This window comes from Drosophila willistoni (genome assembly GCF_018902025.1).
Source record: "Drosophila willistoni isolate 14030-0811.24 chromosome 2R unlocalized genomic scaffold, UCI_dwil_1.1 Seg167, whole genome shotgun sequence".
In the NCBI taxonomy this organism is placed as follows: domain Eukaryota; kingdom Metazoa; phylum Arthropoda; class Insecta; order Diptera; family Drosophilidae; genus Drosophila; species Drosophila willistoni.
This window is the reverse complement of record NW_025814050.1, coordinates 22,684,155-22,702,631: the sequence shown is the minus strand read 5'-3', so window position 1 is coordinate 22,702,631 and position 18,477 is coordinate 22,684,155. Positions and strand designations below refer to the sequence as shown.

The 18,477-nt window shown below is 36.7% G+C and overlaps 1 protein-coding gene across 1 annotated transcript; it reads right to left on the bottom strand.

Moving 5' to 3' along the window:
• Nucleotides 1–3,394: 3,394 nt before the first annotated feature.
• On the bottom strand, nucleotides 3,395–12,460 carry LOC6651864. Its single transcript, XM_047010646.1, has 2 exons — nucleotides 12,389–12,460; nucleotides 3,395–4,517 (listed from the first exon to the last, which is right to left on the bottom strand). Exons 1-2 carry the CDS (start codon nucleotides 12,458–12,460, stop codon nucleotides 3,471–3,473), a joined length of 1,119 nt encoding a protein of 372 aa, XP_046866602.1. The 3' UTR covers nucleotides 3,395–3,470.
• Between the last annotated feature and the right edge of the window lie 6,017 nt (nucleotides 12,461–18,477).

The following is an 18,477-nucleotide window of genomic DNA, read 5'->3' as shown; positions in this document are numbered from 1 at the left end:
CCAGGCCAACAGAATTACTTAGTAGGTGGCTGGTTTAAAAGTATTTTTAAGTGCGTAACGGACTTTTGGGAATTTGAATTTTTGAATTCAACTGCCAGTTGGATTATTTGAATTTAGCGGGCAACGATTTGAAGTTTTAACGACGAAATTCGTACTAGAGAAAATATGAAATACCAGGCCAACAGAATTACTTAGTAGGTGGCTGGTTTAAAATTATTTTTAAATGCGTAACGGACTTTTGGGAATTTGAATTTTTGAATTCAACTGCCAGTTGGATTATTTGAATTTAGCGGGCAACGATTTGAAGTTTTAACGACGAAATTCGTACTGGAGAAAATATGAAATACCAGGCCAACAGAATTACTTAGTAGGTGGCTGGTTTAAAATTATTTTTAAATGCGTATCGGACTTTTGGGAATTTGAATTTTTGAATTCAACTGCCAGTTGGATTATTTGAATTTAGCGGGCAACGATTTGAAGTTTTAACGACAAAATTCTTACTAGAGAAAATATGAAATACCAGGCCAACAGAATTACTTAGTAGGTGGCTGGTTTAAAATTATTTTTAAATGCGTAACGGACTTTTGGGAATTTGAATTTTTGAATTCAACTGCCAGTTGGATTATTTGAATTTAGCGGGCAACGATTTGAAGTTTTAACGACGAAATTCGTACTAGAGAAAATATGAAATACCAGGCCAACAGAATTACTTAGTAGGTGGCTGGTTTAAAATTATTTTTAAATGCGTAACGGACTTTTGGAAATTTGAATTTTTGAATTCAACTGCCAGTTGGATTATTTGAATTTAGCGGGCAACGATTTGAAGTTTTAACGACGAAATTCGTACTAGAGAAAATATGAAATACCAGGCCAACAGAATTACTTAGTAGGTGGCTGGTTTAAAATTATTTTTAAATGCGTAACGGACTTTTGGGAATTTGAATTTTTGAATTGAACTGCCAGTTGGATTATTTGAATTTAGCGGGCAACGAAAATAGAATTAATAACGACGAAATTCGTACTGGAGAAAATATGAAATACCAGGCCAACAGAATTACTTAGTAGGTGGCTGGTTTAAAATTATTTTTAAATGCGTATCGGACTTTTGGGAATTTGAATTTTTGAATTCAACTGCCAGTTGGATTATTTGAATTTAGCGGGCAACGATTTGAAGTTTTAACGACAAAATTCTTACTAGAGAAAACATGAAATACCAGGCCAACAGAATTACTTAGTAGGTGGCTGGTTTAAAATTATATTTAAATGCGTAACGGACTTTTGGGAATTTGAATTTTTGAATTCAACTGCCAGTTGGATTATTTGAATTTAGCGGGCAACGATTTGAAGTTTTAACGACGAAATTCGTACTAGAGAAAATATGAAATACCAGGCCAACAGAATTACTTAGTAGGTGGCTGGTTTAAAATTATTTTTAAATGCGTAACGGACTTTTGGAAATTTGAATTTTTGAATTCAACTGCCAGTTGGATTATTTGAATTTAGCGGGCAACGATTTGAAGTTTTAACGACGAAATTCGTACTAGAGAAAATATGAAATACCAGGCCAACAGAATTACTTAGTAGGTGGCTGGTTTAAAATTATTTTTAAATGCGTAACGGACTTTTGGAAATTTGAATTTTTGAATTCAACTGCCAGTTGGATTATTTGAATTTAGCGGGCAACGATTTGAAGTTTTAACGACGAAATTCGTACTGTTGTTGTTGTTGTTGTTGTTGTTGTTGTTGTTGTTGTTGTTGTTGTTGTTGTTGTTGTTGTATATGTTGTTTTTGTTGTTGTTAAGCTGGCTAAAGGATATCCCAATCGTCCTTAAAATGACAGAGCTATGAGTTTTTTTCTGTTTTTAGGACTTGTAATTATTTCCAAGTCCCAAATTGAACCAAGCAACCGAAAAACTGGACCACAACCATAAAATCCTTAATACACAGTTCTCCACAGTACTACTGAGATGTCCTTTGCACCGGAGATAGAGCTTGATGGTTGAAATTTTATGACACCACTTTTGTCCTGATCCTTCACAGGACTCGCGAGATATTTGCCATTTTTCGTCAAACAGAAAAGTCCTTTTATCTCAGTTTCCTGAAGGACTTTCCAGGATCTGTTAGTGTCACTCAAAGGGGATCCTTAAGTCCTACAATCTGACAAAAGGGAGTCCTGTTTGTCCTTCAAATGACTGAGTTATAAGGACATTTATGTGATTTTTGCGATTTTTGGCCATTTGTCTAAGCAACCCCCACACGAAAATTTGAGCTATATTTATTAAAGGATATTCCGAATCCTTGAACGCAGAATGGATCTGTCCGGTCCGGCTCCTGGAAAATCTAAAGCGACTATAAGAGATAGAGCCACCAAATTTGGTATGTAGTATGTAAAGTGATCAAGTTCATTTCAAATTTTCGCCACGGCCCTTCCCGCCCCCGCAATTTAAAAAATCTCGATTATCTCCCGTAATTTTCTAGCTTGTGCAATCACACTTAAATGTGATAATAATATCCACCAAAATACCATATTTGATCAAAATCGCACCATAAATAGCCAAGTTATGTATATTAACGTTTTTCAATATGGCCGGAGTTGGCCGTTGGCTGGTGGTTGCGCTAGGGTGCCCGTACTTATGCTTGAGTGAGCGAAATACTAAGATATGCTTGTAAAAAGCATGTGAAAATGCATTTGTTTAATAAATTTGAAATATTTGTTTTACTAATGTTACCATACATAAGTCGGCGAGACGATTTTACTTACTTCTTTTTTCATTTAAACACAATCCACACACGTTCAGCAAAGACACCAACCATTTGGCTGAATCTGCAAATCAGTTTTGAAATCTCTTGTGCTTTAAATTTCTTTCAACTCAATAAAAACGCAAAATAAATTTTTGAAAATTACTAAGCCAATCTAATAGAAACTCTAAAAATATTTAACAAAGTTATCATCATCATCACTTGTCATTAACGTGGTCTGAGGTTCATGTCTTAGCTAAGCTGTTTTACTTTCTTATGAAACATGTTGGCATAATTGAATAAATGAATAGAAATAATAAATAAATAAGAATACTATCGTAAGTGAATAATATATATGGATTTTAGGATGGATGCATCTTGTGTCCAAATCTCGCCGAATTAACAAAGTACTTCGAATTTAAATTTGTATTACGTATTTTTAATGCTTTTGCAAAACATTCATGTAACTTTTATGAATATAAAAAATGTTTTGCTTGGCGATCATAAAGAAGCTTTCTGATTCATATTAACTTCTTAAATAAAAAAAAGTTATATGGAAATATACAGACGGACCCTGACCAATTTCATTATACCATCTATAGGAGTTTTTAAATGTCGTTTTCTTAATTGTAAGAAAAATAAAAACCAAAGCAAATTTTTCAATTTGTATAACTTTTATTTGATTTTAATATTTTATCCTGGTATATAGTCAAAAAAGTTCAATCACAATTCTAGGCCGACTTCTTGTCATTGTCTTCGTCTTTGTTCTCCTCGTTGACTGGCGCCGGAGCAGCAGTGGTCGATGTGCTCGACTCCAGAGCAGATCGTGCCTCAACAACATCCGAGTCGTCGCTGTCAGCTGAAGGAGCCGGGGTGGCAGACGGGTAAGGGGGGAATTGCTGATCCTGTGGATACTCTTGGTGTTGCTGCTGTTGATCTTGACCCTCTGTGTAGTCAATGGGAGTCGGCTCAGGAGCCTCAACAACTTCACTTTGCTGCTCAACATTGATTTGTTGCTGTTGGGGTTGGAAAAACTGTTGTTGTTGTTGTTGCGGGTAGTAGATGGGAGCAGGGAGAGCAGCTGGTAAACTGGTAACTGGGGCGGCCACGGGAACAGATACAGGTACGGCAGAAGCCACAGGAGCAACAACGGCAGCACGGACCACGGGTTCACGTTGAACGACAGCATTGAAACCATTGATATCGTCTGCTGTATATGTCACAGTGCGCTTGAAACCATCGGCATCCAGGACGCTGTATGATCCAACAACATTGCCACCATTGCGACTCTCCACCTGACTCTTAATGTCACCAGTTAGGGAGTCATGCACACCATATGAGAAGTCATAACGAGGTGCCGATTCCAATTCGATTTGCTTGACAATGGGAGCAGCAACGGTTTTCACCACAGCAGGCAGAGGAGCTGCAGCCACAACTGGAGCCGGAATGGCAGCGGCATAGGTCTTCACCAATGGAGCAACTGGAGCAGGAACGGCTGCGGCATAGGTCTTCACGAACGGAGCCACTGGAGCGGCATAGGTCTTATACACAGGAGCCACTGGAGCAACAGCCTTCACAAATGGCGAAGGCAGGGCATAGGACTTGGTGTAAATGGGAGCAGCTGCCTGTTGGTACACAGCCGGAGCAGCAATTGCTGGTGCCGCATGATACACTGCAGGAGCCACTTGATAAGTCGTCGGATGGTAACCTGCATAGGTGGCCGCAAAGCCAGCCATTGAACCACCAATCAACGCCATCAGCGTTACAACAGAAACAAACTGTAAAAAATAATAATAAAAAAGGTAATTTAAAATCACAAAATTCTGATAAAATGGTAAACTAGTTGAGAAAGTAATTAGAAATGAATTAGCAGCTGGTGAGAGGCGGGCGGGGGGAGTAGGTACCTAATTTTTGTCATCAAAGCAAGTCAAACGCCTAAATGGAATTTCTAATTACAAGTCACGAAAAAACTGAAAAAGGGGCTAAGGAGGCCATCCAAAATTTAATAGCTGAAATTCGACAATTCAAAATAATAAAGTTTAACACTGAAGTAGAAAATATGTAGCTAAACAAATTTTATAACAACTTTTGTTGTATGTATTGTGTTTTAATTTAATTAATGATTAGTTAAGACTTTTTTATCAATTGGAATTACTCGCGGAATTTAAAATTACTGCTGCATACCATAGGACGTTTATTGTGTTTTCGAACAGGTTTTGTAAACTTAAGGACCTAATTTTTTTAATTATTTCAATCAAAGAGAAAAAGTTGAACGTCAAGCTTAGATGTGTAAACATCTACAAACACTTTGCGGTTTTGAATAGTTATTCGAAAGTGGATTTTCGAATGCTATCCTGAAATATTTAATTTAAGTTTAGACTTTGTCTCATACATATATCACATAAATGTGGCAACAACTGGACACAATGTAACTTTAAGTTTCATGCATTTTGAGTCACTTTAACACTTAACAATTTATAGCTTGATCCTTGCTATTCCAATATTACAATTGTTGTTGTAAATATTTGGTTCATTCGTTATCATGTCCTTTGTTCTTTCTTTTTGCACCAATCCACATAATTTTTTCTGTCATCACTTACTTTGATTGCCATATTTTTGTTTTTTTTTTTATTAAATTTTCGAACTTAGCACGACGCGTTTATTAAGCCGCTAACGGTAATTCAACTGCGGATTTTGTAGTCCTCGGCACTTGGCCCAATGAGCAACTTTGAGTTAATGATACGGTCCAAGCCAATAGCATGTCATTTTATATATGGAGCGGGCGTGTGCCCAGAATTAGCCCAAAAGAAAAAAATCAGACAACAAAAAAGAAGTTTTCGCCCACACCATCAAGAGCGGCCAATGGATGGGGCTATGGCAAACCGGTAATAAGTACAAAAAAAAAATGTATCTCTTAGATGCCAGTTGACAATTTGACAATTGTCAACGTAAAGTGACAAACTGGTTTTGTTTTGAATTTTCAGTGCTTTGGTTTCGCTGTGAATTGGTTTCGATTTCAATTTTCAAGTTCAGCATTGTCTTGTCGCGTTTGGCGCTTCCTTGTAGGCCTATTCGATAATAGCATAATTAATTGCCTTTTGGGTATTATTTAATTAACTTGACAATTGTCAAATCAGCAAACTCCACACCCAAAATGGAGCCGAGTGGCGACTTGGCTCAACTCTCAGCTTCATTACAACCCATTTTTCAGTTTTGCACTTGAAAATAACCCAAAAAATTTCATTTTCAAATGGGGCGCAAAATTGTCAAAGTTTTTACACAACTCATTGCAGACTTGGCCAGTGCCTCCAGTTCCAGTTCCACTCCTACTCCCGCTTCTCCTCCATTGCTCTCTTGATGATGGGCATTTAGGTAGGTGACTTGTCGGTCTTGTTGTCAACACCTTTTGGCTTCATTTTGACTGTCGTTTGTATGTCAGCGGCGTTTGCTTCATTTACTGCATGATTTTTCAGTTTTTTTTTTGGTTTTTTTTTCTTTTCCTTTTGTAGTTTCGGTTTTGTTTTTTGGTGCTTTTTAGAAAATTTATTAGTGCTCGCCGTTTTGAATGGCTTGAATGCAGGGCAAAGGGACTGCTTGTCCATGTCCCACATGCATACTTGCTGAGTTTACTCATTTCTATTGAAAATTTCGAAATAATTTTTTGCAAACATCGTGGGATGCTAATATTGGGTTCACCCAAAATATGGGGAATAAAATGAAATTCCACGTTTTCGTAAGTATTTTATATGGACCACAGATCCTTGCACTGATATATTAATAGATGTCATTAATAAATAAACGACCTTCGGATGAGATTTGTAAGATCAGTCAAGCCTTTGTTTTTAGAAATATGGGAGTCAAGGCTTAACGTTAAAGAAAATATCTTTGATTCTTACATGTATAACTAATGATAAAATACGTGTAGTAAAACTATTCATATAGAACTATGTACGTTTATACATAATTTTAAAGCTAAAGATCGTTAAAGCTTGGGTTGAGAGATGATCGTAGGATCATATACCTTACTCATATACCTTACTCTATGTAATGCAGCGTAAGACCATTAGGAAGATAAAAATAAGTGAATTACTGCCTTAAGACATTTATATTACATTGAAATCGTTTGCAATACTTATAAATATAACAATAATCTTAGGCTCAAACTACAAGTCATTTTCACAAATATTTTGCCGCTGGGTAAATTTTAAACTCTTAACACAATTTCAAAAAGCCAATCAATGTATGATAATAATGTGACAATTTGCTTCAAATTAATTCACACAATTTACATAATATGATTTGGTGGGCTAAAAGGATTGATTGAATAACGCCAACATTGAGAACTTGTTTTAACTCAGCCATGGGATGCAGGCCTTCGAGAAGGCTTAAACCTTAGGCATACCAAAACAAAATTCCAACCCTAATTGGAAATATATAGACTTCAATTGCCATAGAAAGAACCGAAGGTTGAGGCCCAAACACACACTTTTTTCTAATACTTCCAATACCCATTGGGGTAGGGCAAACCGAAAATATTGTCAACTCATTCGAGTGTCTAAAATCAATGTAGTATAGTATAATTAAATGACTTTATAATGTCTCAAGGAATTCTTCATTGTCCGCTACATACAGAGCGGCAATTGTCTGGGGCAGAGACGATCGTCTCGTTCAATGACTTCTCAAAAAAGAGAAACAAATAATTGAAAGTGCGTAAAGTGTTTATAGGCATTGTGTCCACTCAGAAATGGAGGTTGTTGATGCCCAACCGTAAATGGCCAATTATGCCTGCAAGACACGTACCTTCAGACCCATCAAGATGCGTAGGCAGACAAAAACAAAAGTGATAGGAATTCGCAAAGATATGTCTGCATAATCATCAAGTGTGCGCTAGGCTATAATACAGTCAAAAACAGGACCGGAATATATGTATATACATAGGTGAGCTCATAAGGCGTTGAAAAACAACGAGGACAAATCATTTCAATTACATGATGAACATTTCATACAAAAAGGATCGATATTATTATTTATTATGCTTCATTTATTCCAATAATATAAAACATTCGTTCATACAGTTCAACAAATTCATTTAAGAAGTATTCAGATAATTCTGATCACTTACTAATTAGTACTGAAAGGTTCAAAGTACAAAGGTTCAAATGTTTTCCCTTCACATTTTTGAATCCGCCCCTAATCGGCCCAAAGGAAGCCAAGCCATTTCAGTCACATGCTTGAACTTGAAAATTTGGTTAAACAGTGAAGGGCACAAACAGACTTGTGCCAAGCCAATGAATCCCTAGAAAGGTAAAACAACGTTTTTATTTTTAACACTAAGCATTTTTGTCTATAAAATTAAATTATATTGAGTTACTTGTTTATAAGTATATCCAAATAAGATTTTATGAACTGGTTTAAATCACTCCTTGATTAATGGAATGGATTGACTTAGAAATTGCACTACTTTGGTTTGCTGTATCTACAGATGAAAGCGCATTCAATACATTTAAAGATGTTATTATGCACAAGTTGATCTTAATTCTCTTAAGTTTCATGTCTCTTGTGATCGCCCTTAATAAATTTTCATATGAAACATGCTCAAAAATACAATGCACCATTCAACAAACTGTTCAAATCATTTTTACATTAATCTCTAAGCGTATTTGAACTCCAGGAAGACCGCCAAAGACGGAAATTGCACATCAAACCCATGCATACAGAAGAAACGCATCCAACGGAAATTTACATTGCCGGCAAAGTAATCGAAATTAAATGTAGCGCATTGAGCACGCATACATACAAACGCATACTCATACCTATAGGTATAGAAAAACCCGCCGACCCGCAAAACGAACCTATGGAACTTTGTCATTTGACAAATACTTAACACTATTTGCCCGGCTTAATAAACTCGTTTTCGTTGACTTTTGCCACCGCAAAAGGCTGTGGAAAAAAAGACCAACTCACACAAGTGAAACACAGGGGGAGAGGAAGGATTGTTGGGAAGGGGGTGGATTAGGTGAACATGAGGTGAGGGTCGTGTGGCCCTGGCTCCTAGGAGAGATACGGCAATGATTGATTGCACGTTAAAGCTCGAGAGCATCACATCATTTCCTTTTTACACTTGACAGGAAATGCATTTTTAGCTAGTAAAATGAGCAACGTGTGTATGTGTGTGTGTGTGTGAGACAGGAAGAGGGAATGAGAAGATGGTGATGGGTGGCAGGTGCAAAGGGGCGGCACATGATAGTGGGTGGTTCGTATACTAAGCAATATGAAATCACAGAAAGTGGCGTGAAAAAGTGAAAAGTGTCGGGGAGGTGAGGCGATTGGGGGATTGGGTATGGCAATGGATTGGTTGGCTGAGTTTTTTTTGGGGCCAGGGTCCTTTCTGCGAAACGAGAAGGATGCAAATGCATTTGGTTCCTACTTCCACAGACAATTTACACAAAAATCACACAAATACCTTAACATTTTGGTGGCGTGTCTCTCTCTCTCTTTGTGTGTGTGTGTGTGTGTGTGTGGGTATGGTCATTGAGCAACCCATTGAAATGGAAATACAGTCAAGGTTTCCAAAGTAAAATGTTTTCTATGACTTCGACTTTAAGTTGAAAACTTCAATGGCAAAACTTTCCATGGCATCTCGAACAGGAACTAATTCTATGAATTTCTTGTTTGTTGTTTTTTCCTTCTTTCGGCCAACTTGTTTAAGCCAATTAAGCGTTAATATTTCCAGAATTTATTGTATCGATCAAAATAAACCAATTCAATATCAAAGCGTATAATCACCTTTCCGCATTCTACAAATTTGAGCGGACAAATAACGTGTAGCAAATTGACATGGTACAAAAATATCATATCCATAATCCATTACGTTGCCTTTTGTCTGGCATCAATTGTGACAATGACAAACAACAAAATCACGATAATCTATCAAAATTTGCATTTGAAATTCAAAGTGAATGAAGAGCAGAAAAAACAATGACTTTAAATTGAAGATATCAGTAAGAGCAACGTTCTGTCTTAGTAGGGAAAATATATGTGTTAGTTTTTACTAGTACTCTTACTCATTATTTTGAAAGCATATTTAATTATTATATATCCATAGCTACATAGATATAAACATTATTGAAATACGTTTGCTGCGTGTAACTTCTTAGCATGCTATTTAATATAAAAAACTTATGGTATTGTGGATTCCTATTATTTCAAATGTTGATACGATATATTAAACACTTTACTTTACTACTACTAATAACTATGATGTGTTCTGAGGTTTTGGTAGATTTCATGATTTCGATGTGCATACATAAAAGGTATACATATATGTATGTAGATGTATGTATTTGTTAGTAGTTGCTGGTAGTTCATTTATTCTAGATAATTAGATTTTGCAGTGATCCACCTACAAAACCATCGAGAGCCAGAGACTCAATCGTCGCCTAGTCCACAAACAAAGAAATTAATCAATTTAACGATGCGATTAGGATCGAATGGCGTCAATGGACAAACGACTCTGACCGGATTTGTTGTCGACATTGGACAACGAGAGTCTGGCACATGAATTTTTGGGTGATTTATTTTCATTGATTTTTTTTTGTTTCTCTTGTTGTTGTTGTTGTTGGCTTTTCGTTTCGTTTGTTCTTTGCCTGCTGTCGCTTTGGGTAAGCTTTAAAGATTATGCAATCAATAAGTCCTAGAGAGAGACCAGAGCTCTGGTTTTTCTAGACGAGCGTGAGTGTAGAATATGACACCTACAATCTTGTCGACGACAACAACAACACGAATAGCTAATTATAAGATTGCTAAGCGGATTTTACTTTACTTTTTTGCCTCACTCCCGTGCTCTTTATCTTTTGTAGTTATTTCTAAATGGCAAGGGAATGAATTGGAGTTGAAATTGATAGAGATGGTTGCTTTTCCACTAAGAATTCCACTCCCACTCCGACTAACTCTCTAGCACAATTAATTCATTAAGCTGAAGTTAATTTCCAGACACAGATGCAAACTAATTTGCATAAATTGCATGGGGATGAAAGCCCAGCCAAATGGAGACGAAAAAAAAATGCAAAAATGCAAGTCGAAAAACTAAACTAACTTAAAGGGAGAAGGAAAAAGAAAAACGCACAGTAAGTTAAGTCAAGTTGCCGACTTTGATATATTCTTTAACATTCTGAAGTGTAAACCTTATTTCTAATTAAATTCTCTACAAATGCAGGAGAAAACAATTTGTTTTGTTTGTCATTGTCACATCCAAGCTGCTGGTATTGAGCAAATGGATACAAGAAATTTCCAGGACATCTCCAAAAAACTACCTTTATGGGAGATTTATGTGTATCCTTAATCATAATTTGAAAACCTTTTACTTTATCGTGTATTTTGGAACGCCCTGGAAGAGGAAACATAATCTGACTGTATTATTATATCAAACTTTATAAACACTAATGACATGTTAATAAGTTCATTTGTTAAGGTAACTTTATTTTAACAAATTGAAATTTTATTAAGACAATTTAAAACATCATCACAAGTCATAAATTTTGTTTATTCAATAAAACTACAATTAAAAATTCTCTCAGTTGCATTGCAGAGTCCACTCAATTACAGATCCCCTCACATACGTTGGTAGTTAAGAATGGAATAGCAAAGAATTATTCATTCGTCTCTAAAAATGAATAAATAAAAATAAATATGAAAAAACCATGAGAATTTAATAAATGTCATGTGTCTGTGGCAAACTTCTTATACTACTTTAGATCTATATTTTTGTACAAATATTCTGTGGCTTTTATTAAACTTTTTACCTTGTAGACACATGGTATAAATAGTTTCGAGTCTTTGAATCTCACATCAACGTTTTTCCGACTTTTCGTCAACTGTGCCATAGGTTATAGTAAATTACATATACGTAGGCACTTTATGTTATGTACGAAAGGAAAAAAACGTGGCACCCTAGAGGCCATCACATTGTTTGTCTCCTATATAGATGCTGGATCCTGTTTTTGCGCTCAGAGCATTTTAATTAAAAGCAATTTCTACAATGTCAAACGACGTCGACGCACAACGCAGAGCATGAAATATTTTACATAGCTTTATACACATACATATGTATATATGGACATATATATATATGAAAATGTTGTACTTATATGAGACGAAGAATTTAAAGAAACAAAAGTGATTGCCAGTGATGTGACGCTCCAGCTAAAGTTGATGTTAAAGTGTCAACAAGTTGATGAGGTGTCGAGGAGCAGACAGAGTCGCTCGGCTGGATGGAAACAAAGTCTAGTGAAACCTAAAAGGCCAATCAATATGCAAAATAGTCAATATTTGTAGTCTCAAAGTGGTGCAGTGATTATCACTCACACACTTGGCAAATCGTTGAAGGACGTCCTCAGTACTAAACTGTCATTGTTTGACTATTTGCCGGATGCTGCCGGATGGGAGTCTCCAGGTGAAATTGCAACACAATGCCAAAAACTGAATGCCTGACTCGCTCAGGAGTGGCAACCAAGTCCAAGGGCTCTACAGATTTTTAGGCATTAGCAGAGGGCCACCTCGTGGGTGGATGTCTGCCCACTTGTCATGTCAACGACATTGTTTGAATTGGGCGTGGTTGCTAACACCAGACGCAAATGCAATCAATTGTTACCGAGTTGTTGTAGGTGCTGTGTTGCTGTCTGACACTTGAAACAATCAGACTCTCCTCAAAAACGGCATGCATGATGTGTGACAGACATTGCACTTTTTGCCAGCACGTAAGCGCCCTCAAATATGCAACACATCCTCTTGCTTCACACGCGCCATCATTGTCGAGAAATTGCAAGGCAAATAAATAGAAATGTAAATGGCATATGATTAACTAAAATATGCAAAGTAAAGTCTATAATGATTATGATAGTTTTTTAGACTAACATTTTGAGTCAACCGTTTCAACACTTGGCCATTCGAGACGATTTAATGCCCACTTTAATGTTAAAACGAACAAATTTGAAAGTTGAAAAGTCGGCAGCAGAAAAACACAGCAAAAAAAAAAAGAAACCTAAAGAGCATAAATGGATACTACAAACGACACGCGCCAGTCACTGACCGCATAAATTTTTGAAATGCTCCCAAAAGTATGCTATGGAAATTACATACATATATTTTTGTTTGCTAAAATTGTTTCTCAGTTTTGCGTTTGGTTTGTTTCCCCGCCAAGTGAACAACAACAACAACAACGACATACGAAAACTTTTTGGCTCAGGAGCAAAGTTTTGATGTTAGGCAGAATGAAAATTTATATGCATAATTTGCTTCTGCATCCAAACGAAAATCACAAAAACAACTTTTCAATTAAATAAAAATTCAATTAAAGCAAATCAAATTTAAGCCCAAAAAAAATAATATAAATCAATGTTCTTCTAAAAAATTTAAGTCTTTTAATTCTAATGAAGAGAAAAATATGTACTTCAATTTTCGATTTTATGCTGCACTTTCTTTTACATTTTTATATTCTTTAAAACAAAGTCTAATCATTAAAAAAGAATTATAAGGATACATTTCTAACAAAAAAGTGTTTTTTTTTCAATCTTGATCTTGTATATTTATATTCATATATTTAAAAACAATAATTTTGTGAGATTTTGTTAGAAATCGGCCTAGATGAATATCCTTCCAAAGGGCTGTCGAAAAACTAAGAAGACCACCTCGAACTTATAACTTTATAAAGCTTACAATTTGCCTTTAACACACATCTGAATTGTATGTGAATTTTTCTTTTTTTAAAACAAATTCAAAGTTGAAATTAAAATTCCATTGCTTTTCAAAAAAATATGGCTGCCAATCATTCATGATTTGGCAATGCACAATTTAGAGATATTTACATATAATTAAGCCCTGATCATTGAGAATAAACAAGTCCCTAAACAAAACTACATCATGAAATTCATAATTCATTACATTACAATCCTGGCAACACCCGCAATTCCCATAATGGATGCACATACAACCACACACACACACACACACACACACACACACACACACACACACACACTCATATGAAAAATGGTCCTATGATGAATGCAAAGGGCAAAAAAAAAATCACAGGGTGGAGCTGCGTTTTGGGTGGGTTAATTTCATTGCTGAATTTGTGACTCAAGGGCAATATTAACATGCATATTTATATAGCTCGTGAGAGCGTTGTTTTTGGGCGGCAATGAAATGTCACAGCCGCCAAATAAAAACACCAACAACAACAACAACAACAAAAATGTAAACAGGATAGTAAAAACAAATTGCAAAAACCGCCCAGAGACCAGCTGACCCAGGCGAAAGCATAAAAACAAGAAAATAATGAAAATGTTTAGTGATTTTTGAGCAGTGACTGCCCACAGAAGAGAGATGAATGAAAGGATGGAAGGGAGAATGGGTAAGGGATTCGGTTTGTTCGTTTTGTGCACGGAGAACGTTTTGAAAATTATGCCGCAGCGGTGCATTTTGTAAACTGGCCAAATGTTGACAGGATTTTTGGTTCAGAGTTGTCAACTGGTGCGCTTGCATTGCATATTTTGCGGCGTTTAGACAACGAAAACAATGCCAATCCCTCCCAGAGCTAACATAACCAAACACCAGAAGGAAGGATCGAAATTTTGCCAATGATGAAGTTTGCATACTCTTCATAGGGAAATCAGATTTAGATGAATGAAAAAGGTTGGTAATCTAATAGAAGCACAAACCGATATAAAGCTCTTCGACTTGGAATATTTCTAAAATCCATTCAGAGACGAACACGTCACTTTTAGAAAGATATACCTTTATCTTGTTATTATGTTATCAAAGCTGCAGACAACTTTTCAATTTTGAATCGTCCCATTGTAAGCAATTCCACTTAAATCTTTTCAACAAAGTTAATGCACTCTTCCTGCAAGGGTATAATGACCGCGACAAGGATAGACAGAGTCTGAGATTTAGAGCGAAAGACCGAGATAGGCAGGAGAGAAGGAGAAGAAAAAATAGTGAATACGACATGGTGCAAATTTTATATATGGCCCTGTGATTTATGCCATCATCATAATAAATTCATATGATTTATCTGCGATGCCTAAGGCATAGCTCCAGGCTACATTTTATAGCAGCAACTGTACCTACCTACCCATTTACCAACTTTATTTTAATTGCAAGCCAGTTGGTTGCCCTTTTTTTGTGCATTTGTGTGTGTGTCAGGCAAATTCATAACTTTTGACAGTTTTGGGTTGCTCAATTTCAAAGTTTTAAAGTTAAAGAATATTATTATGAAATTGCTGGGTGGACATGGATACCATACACATGGAACTGCAGACCCTAATTGAAGTCGATTTGGGGACAACTTTTAAAGCAAATTGTAAGGTTGCCAAAATTCATTTTTGGTGAAAAGAAAATTTTAGAAAATTGGGTACCATATTTCTTTAATTTTATCAAAGCCTTGCAGCCATTCTCTTGACTAGATGGTTATGAAGAAGTAGGTATATCCTATGTTAAATGATTAGGACATTCTGTAAGTCTTGGATGGCTTTTAATATATTAAAAAAGTCATATCTTCATCATAAAATATCTTGGGATCGTAAACAAACATTTTGCTTACATTTTAATAAAGTTTTTTACTCTACTGCAATTTCAATAAGCTAAATTCTTTTGCAGCTGACAAATTTTCTTTTAACTTTCGACTTGCATTTAAATTAGAATAGTGACCGCAATAAGCCAAAACTTTTGCCAAGGCAAATTGCCTGTCAAAGTGGCTCTCATCTCTGTCCATTCTTATGAATATGCAAATTTTGTTGGCACTGATGCGTTGGCAGAGATGTGGCGTCACCAGGCCCCCAGTTCGGCATGACCACTCATTCACTCATTTAACTTGTGTGGAAGTTCAAAAAGTGTGCAACAGCCAACACTTAATTAGCAAACCAAATGCGCAGTCCGAGCACAAAGTTTAATGAACTTCTTCTTCGTTTTCCACCAAAGGATGTTGGAATGCTGAAAGAGAAGAAAATGTGGGCTCAACATGCGTACAATAACTAAAATCAAGAGAAGCCTCCATTCTGTTTGGCCCCCAGAAGGCAATGTCTGCGCAAATTAGCTACAAAAGGCGCAAGGACAAGGCTTACACACACACACACACACACCCACCAAAAGGGATATGCGGAAGTGGTCAACAATTATGCCGGGCCAGACTCCATTCCATTTTCTATCTCACTCTCTCTTCGTTCTCGCCATCTCTGTTAGGTAGAAACAGCGAGCGACCCAAATGAATGACATTTAATTATTTCATCAAGAAAGCAAATAGCCCAAGGAGCAAACAATCAACGGCTCTTGGCCAGCATAAGACACAAAACACAAAGAATATTCCCATTTAATCCTCTTCTTTGTTTCATACTCCCTTCTCCCATTCGTAGTCCATTTTAGGTTAGACTGCAGGCCAAAAGGCACAAATAGGCATAACTGGGCAAAAATCTTCAAAGTAAAAAATCAACTGTCCACATGCTGGTTACTTCACACGGTTGACTCGTCCTAAATATACGCGAATTAATGGAATGAGAGCTTTAAAGTTTGTATAGTTAAAGTTTCCATCACAATATTTATCGGAATTAAGTTAAATTTCCCGGAGAATACCTATTTGGTGGGCAGCATGATCCTTTGTTGACTTCGTTGAAAGCTTCTTAAATGTCTTTAAATTTTATAAATCTTCAAAAGTTGAAAGATCATGAACATATGAAATAATGTAGAATAAGTGACTCAATTTCTCTTCCATTTTCACCAGTCAGGAAGTCACAAGGAGTCTTTGTGTGACCCTCTTGACGACGTGTCTTTGTGTCAATTGCTTAACTGCTATGACAGCAATCAACTAATTATGCTATATAAAAATGAAATTAATGATAAGAAAAGAAAAGAACTTAAATACTGAAAAGATTGCATTTCCTGCAAATAAATTGGGGGAACTTCTTCTTCAATGCTATAAGGGTCCAACCCGATGGCCTGGAGGGTTCTTGTTGTCTCTGACAATTACGCAAATTGTTGTTGTCATTATGTAAACACTTGTTTGTGTCAAATTTGACATTTGATAGGAACGACGAGCGCATGTTGTACGACAGGGACAAAGAACAAGGTCCACTACCCAGGCTGCTTGTCAAAGATATACAAGAGCAGGAGGAGAAGGAGGAGGAGGCGGATTGGGGGGGCAGGTATAGAGATGTAGTGGCCATCCAACATGTCAAATGGCAGCTGGGTGTACGCTTGGACATGTTACACTTGATTAAGTAGGCGCTGAAGTCGACGAAATGCTGTTCGGAGGGTCCAGCCAGGTGACTGAATAGGTCAGGCCAGTCACATGAGAGGTGGATGAGGTGTTGGAGCTCATTTGGCTGACGTTGCTTCCACCTGGACGTGGCAAATTATTGACAACATGACGCGCTCTCTGAACTCTCACAGCTCGCTCGTATTCTTGGGTTCGTTCGTTGATTAATTAGACCCAGTTGCTTGGACCACTTGGACACGATGTGTGCGTGGGCCAGAGATGGCCAGTGACCGCGGCATAAGTCCACATAGGATGGATGCCCGAAATTGCTCATTAACACCAAAACAACGAGACATCGAGATAGGGAGACAACGAGCAGGCAGATGGCAATCAACTTACAAAATGATGCAAAACATTTGTAGAACCTATGACTAAGCCTGAAAGGGAAGGTCTATGAAAAATTGTTCCAACAAAATCTATTTTCAATTCGAATAGGTGAATATTTTGAGTCTCAGCTTTTCCATGTCATGTTGTTTTCCACTTATTTCATTTATATAAACCATTTAAGATTACGTTATATTCATTTCTGCATCGCATCAAAAGCAAACGCAAGTCTTCGACCCAATCGTACAGATAAACAAATGCTCAAGTAAAATGTCTTATCGCTTTCACTGATTTCATTTTCGTCCCTTAGACAATGCCACTGCCTTGGCCTGTCCCTCGTTCCCTCTTTTTCTTCTTGTTTCTCTCTCAATGGCCAATGTAAATCTCGCCTTTCAATTGCTTACAATTTTCACAATGCAATTTCCAATGCGTTTTATCGAATGCTTCTTCTTGTCTACCAAACGTCATACACATGTCCAATCCTCGTCCTTGTCCTTCGTCGCCCCTTTACACAATCTCAGTAAGTGAGTATTTGTGTGTGAGTTGCCATTTTGTTGCATACTTTTGTGCATGCTCAACGGTAAATTGAATTTATGCGCTGCAGGCAATGGCAGAAAAGCTCGAATGGAGAGTGAGAGAAAGACTGACAGTGACAGTAGAGAGAGAGAGAGAGAGAGACAAGGTTCGGTTTGATTTGAAGTGGGTCTCCCTGTATGCGCATAAAAATCTTGTCATTTTGGCAGCGCATCAAATTTGTTTCATATTGTATATGTTGGCTCTGCTATCAAAAGTACAACACATTGAGATCGTTTAGAACTTTATTTACATGCTTAAATGTATGCTATACAATGTATGCGTGGACACTAAACATTGGTTTATCCCTTCCTTAGAGAGGAAAACAAAAAGAAAAAGTTAAAGACTTATTCTGAAGAAGGCAACTAGGAGCTTTGAAAGACTTTTTCTAGACTATATTTTAGGGATTGAAGGCAACATTTTAGATTAGAAATTAAAATGGTAGATACAAGTTAATAATTGCGGAGCTAAGACAGTAAAATTGTACTTAGTCCAAGAATATTTATTGGGATGAATTTGTAATTAAAGGCAAT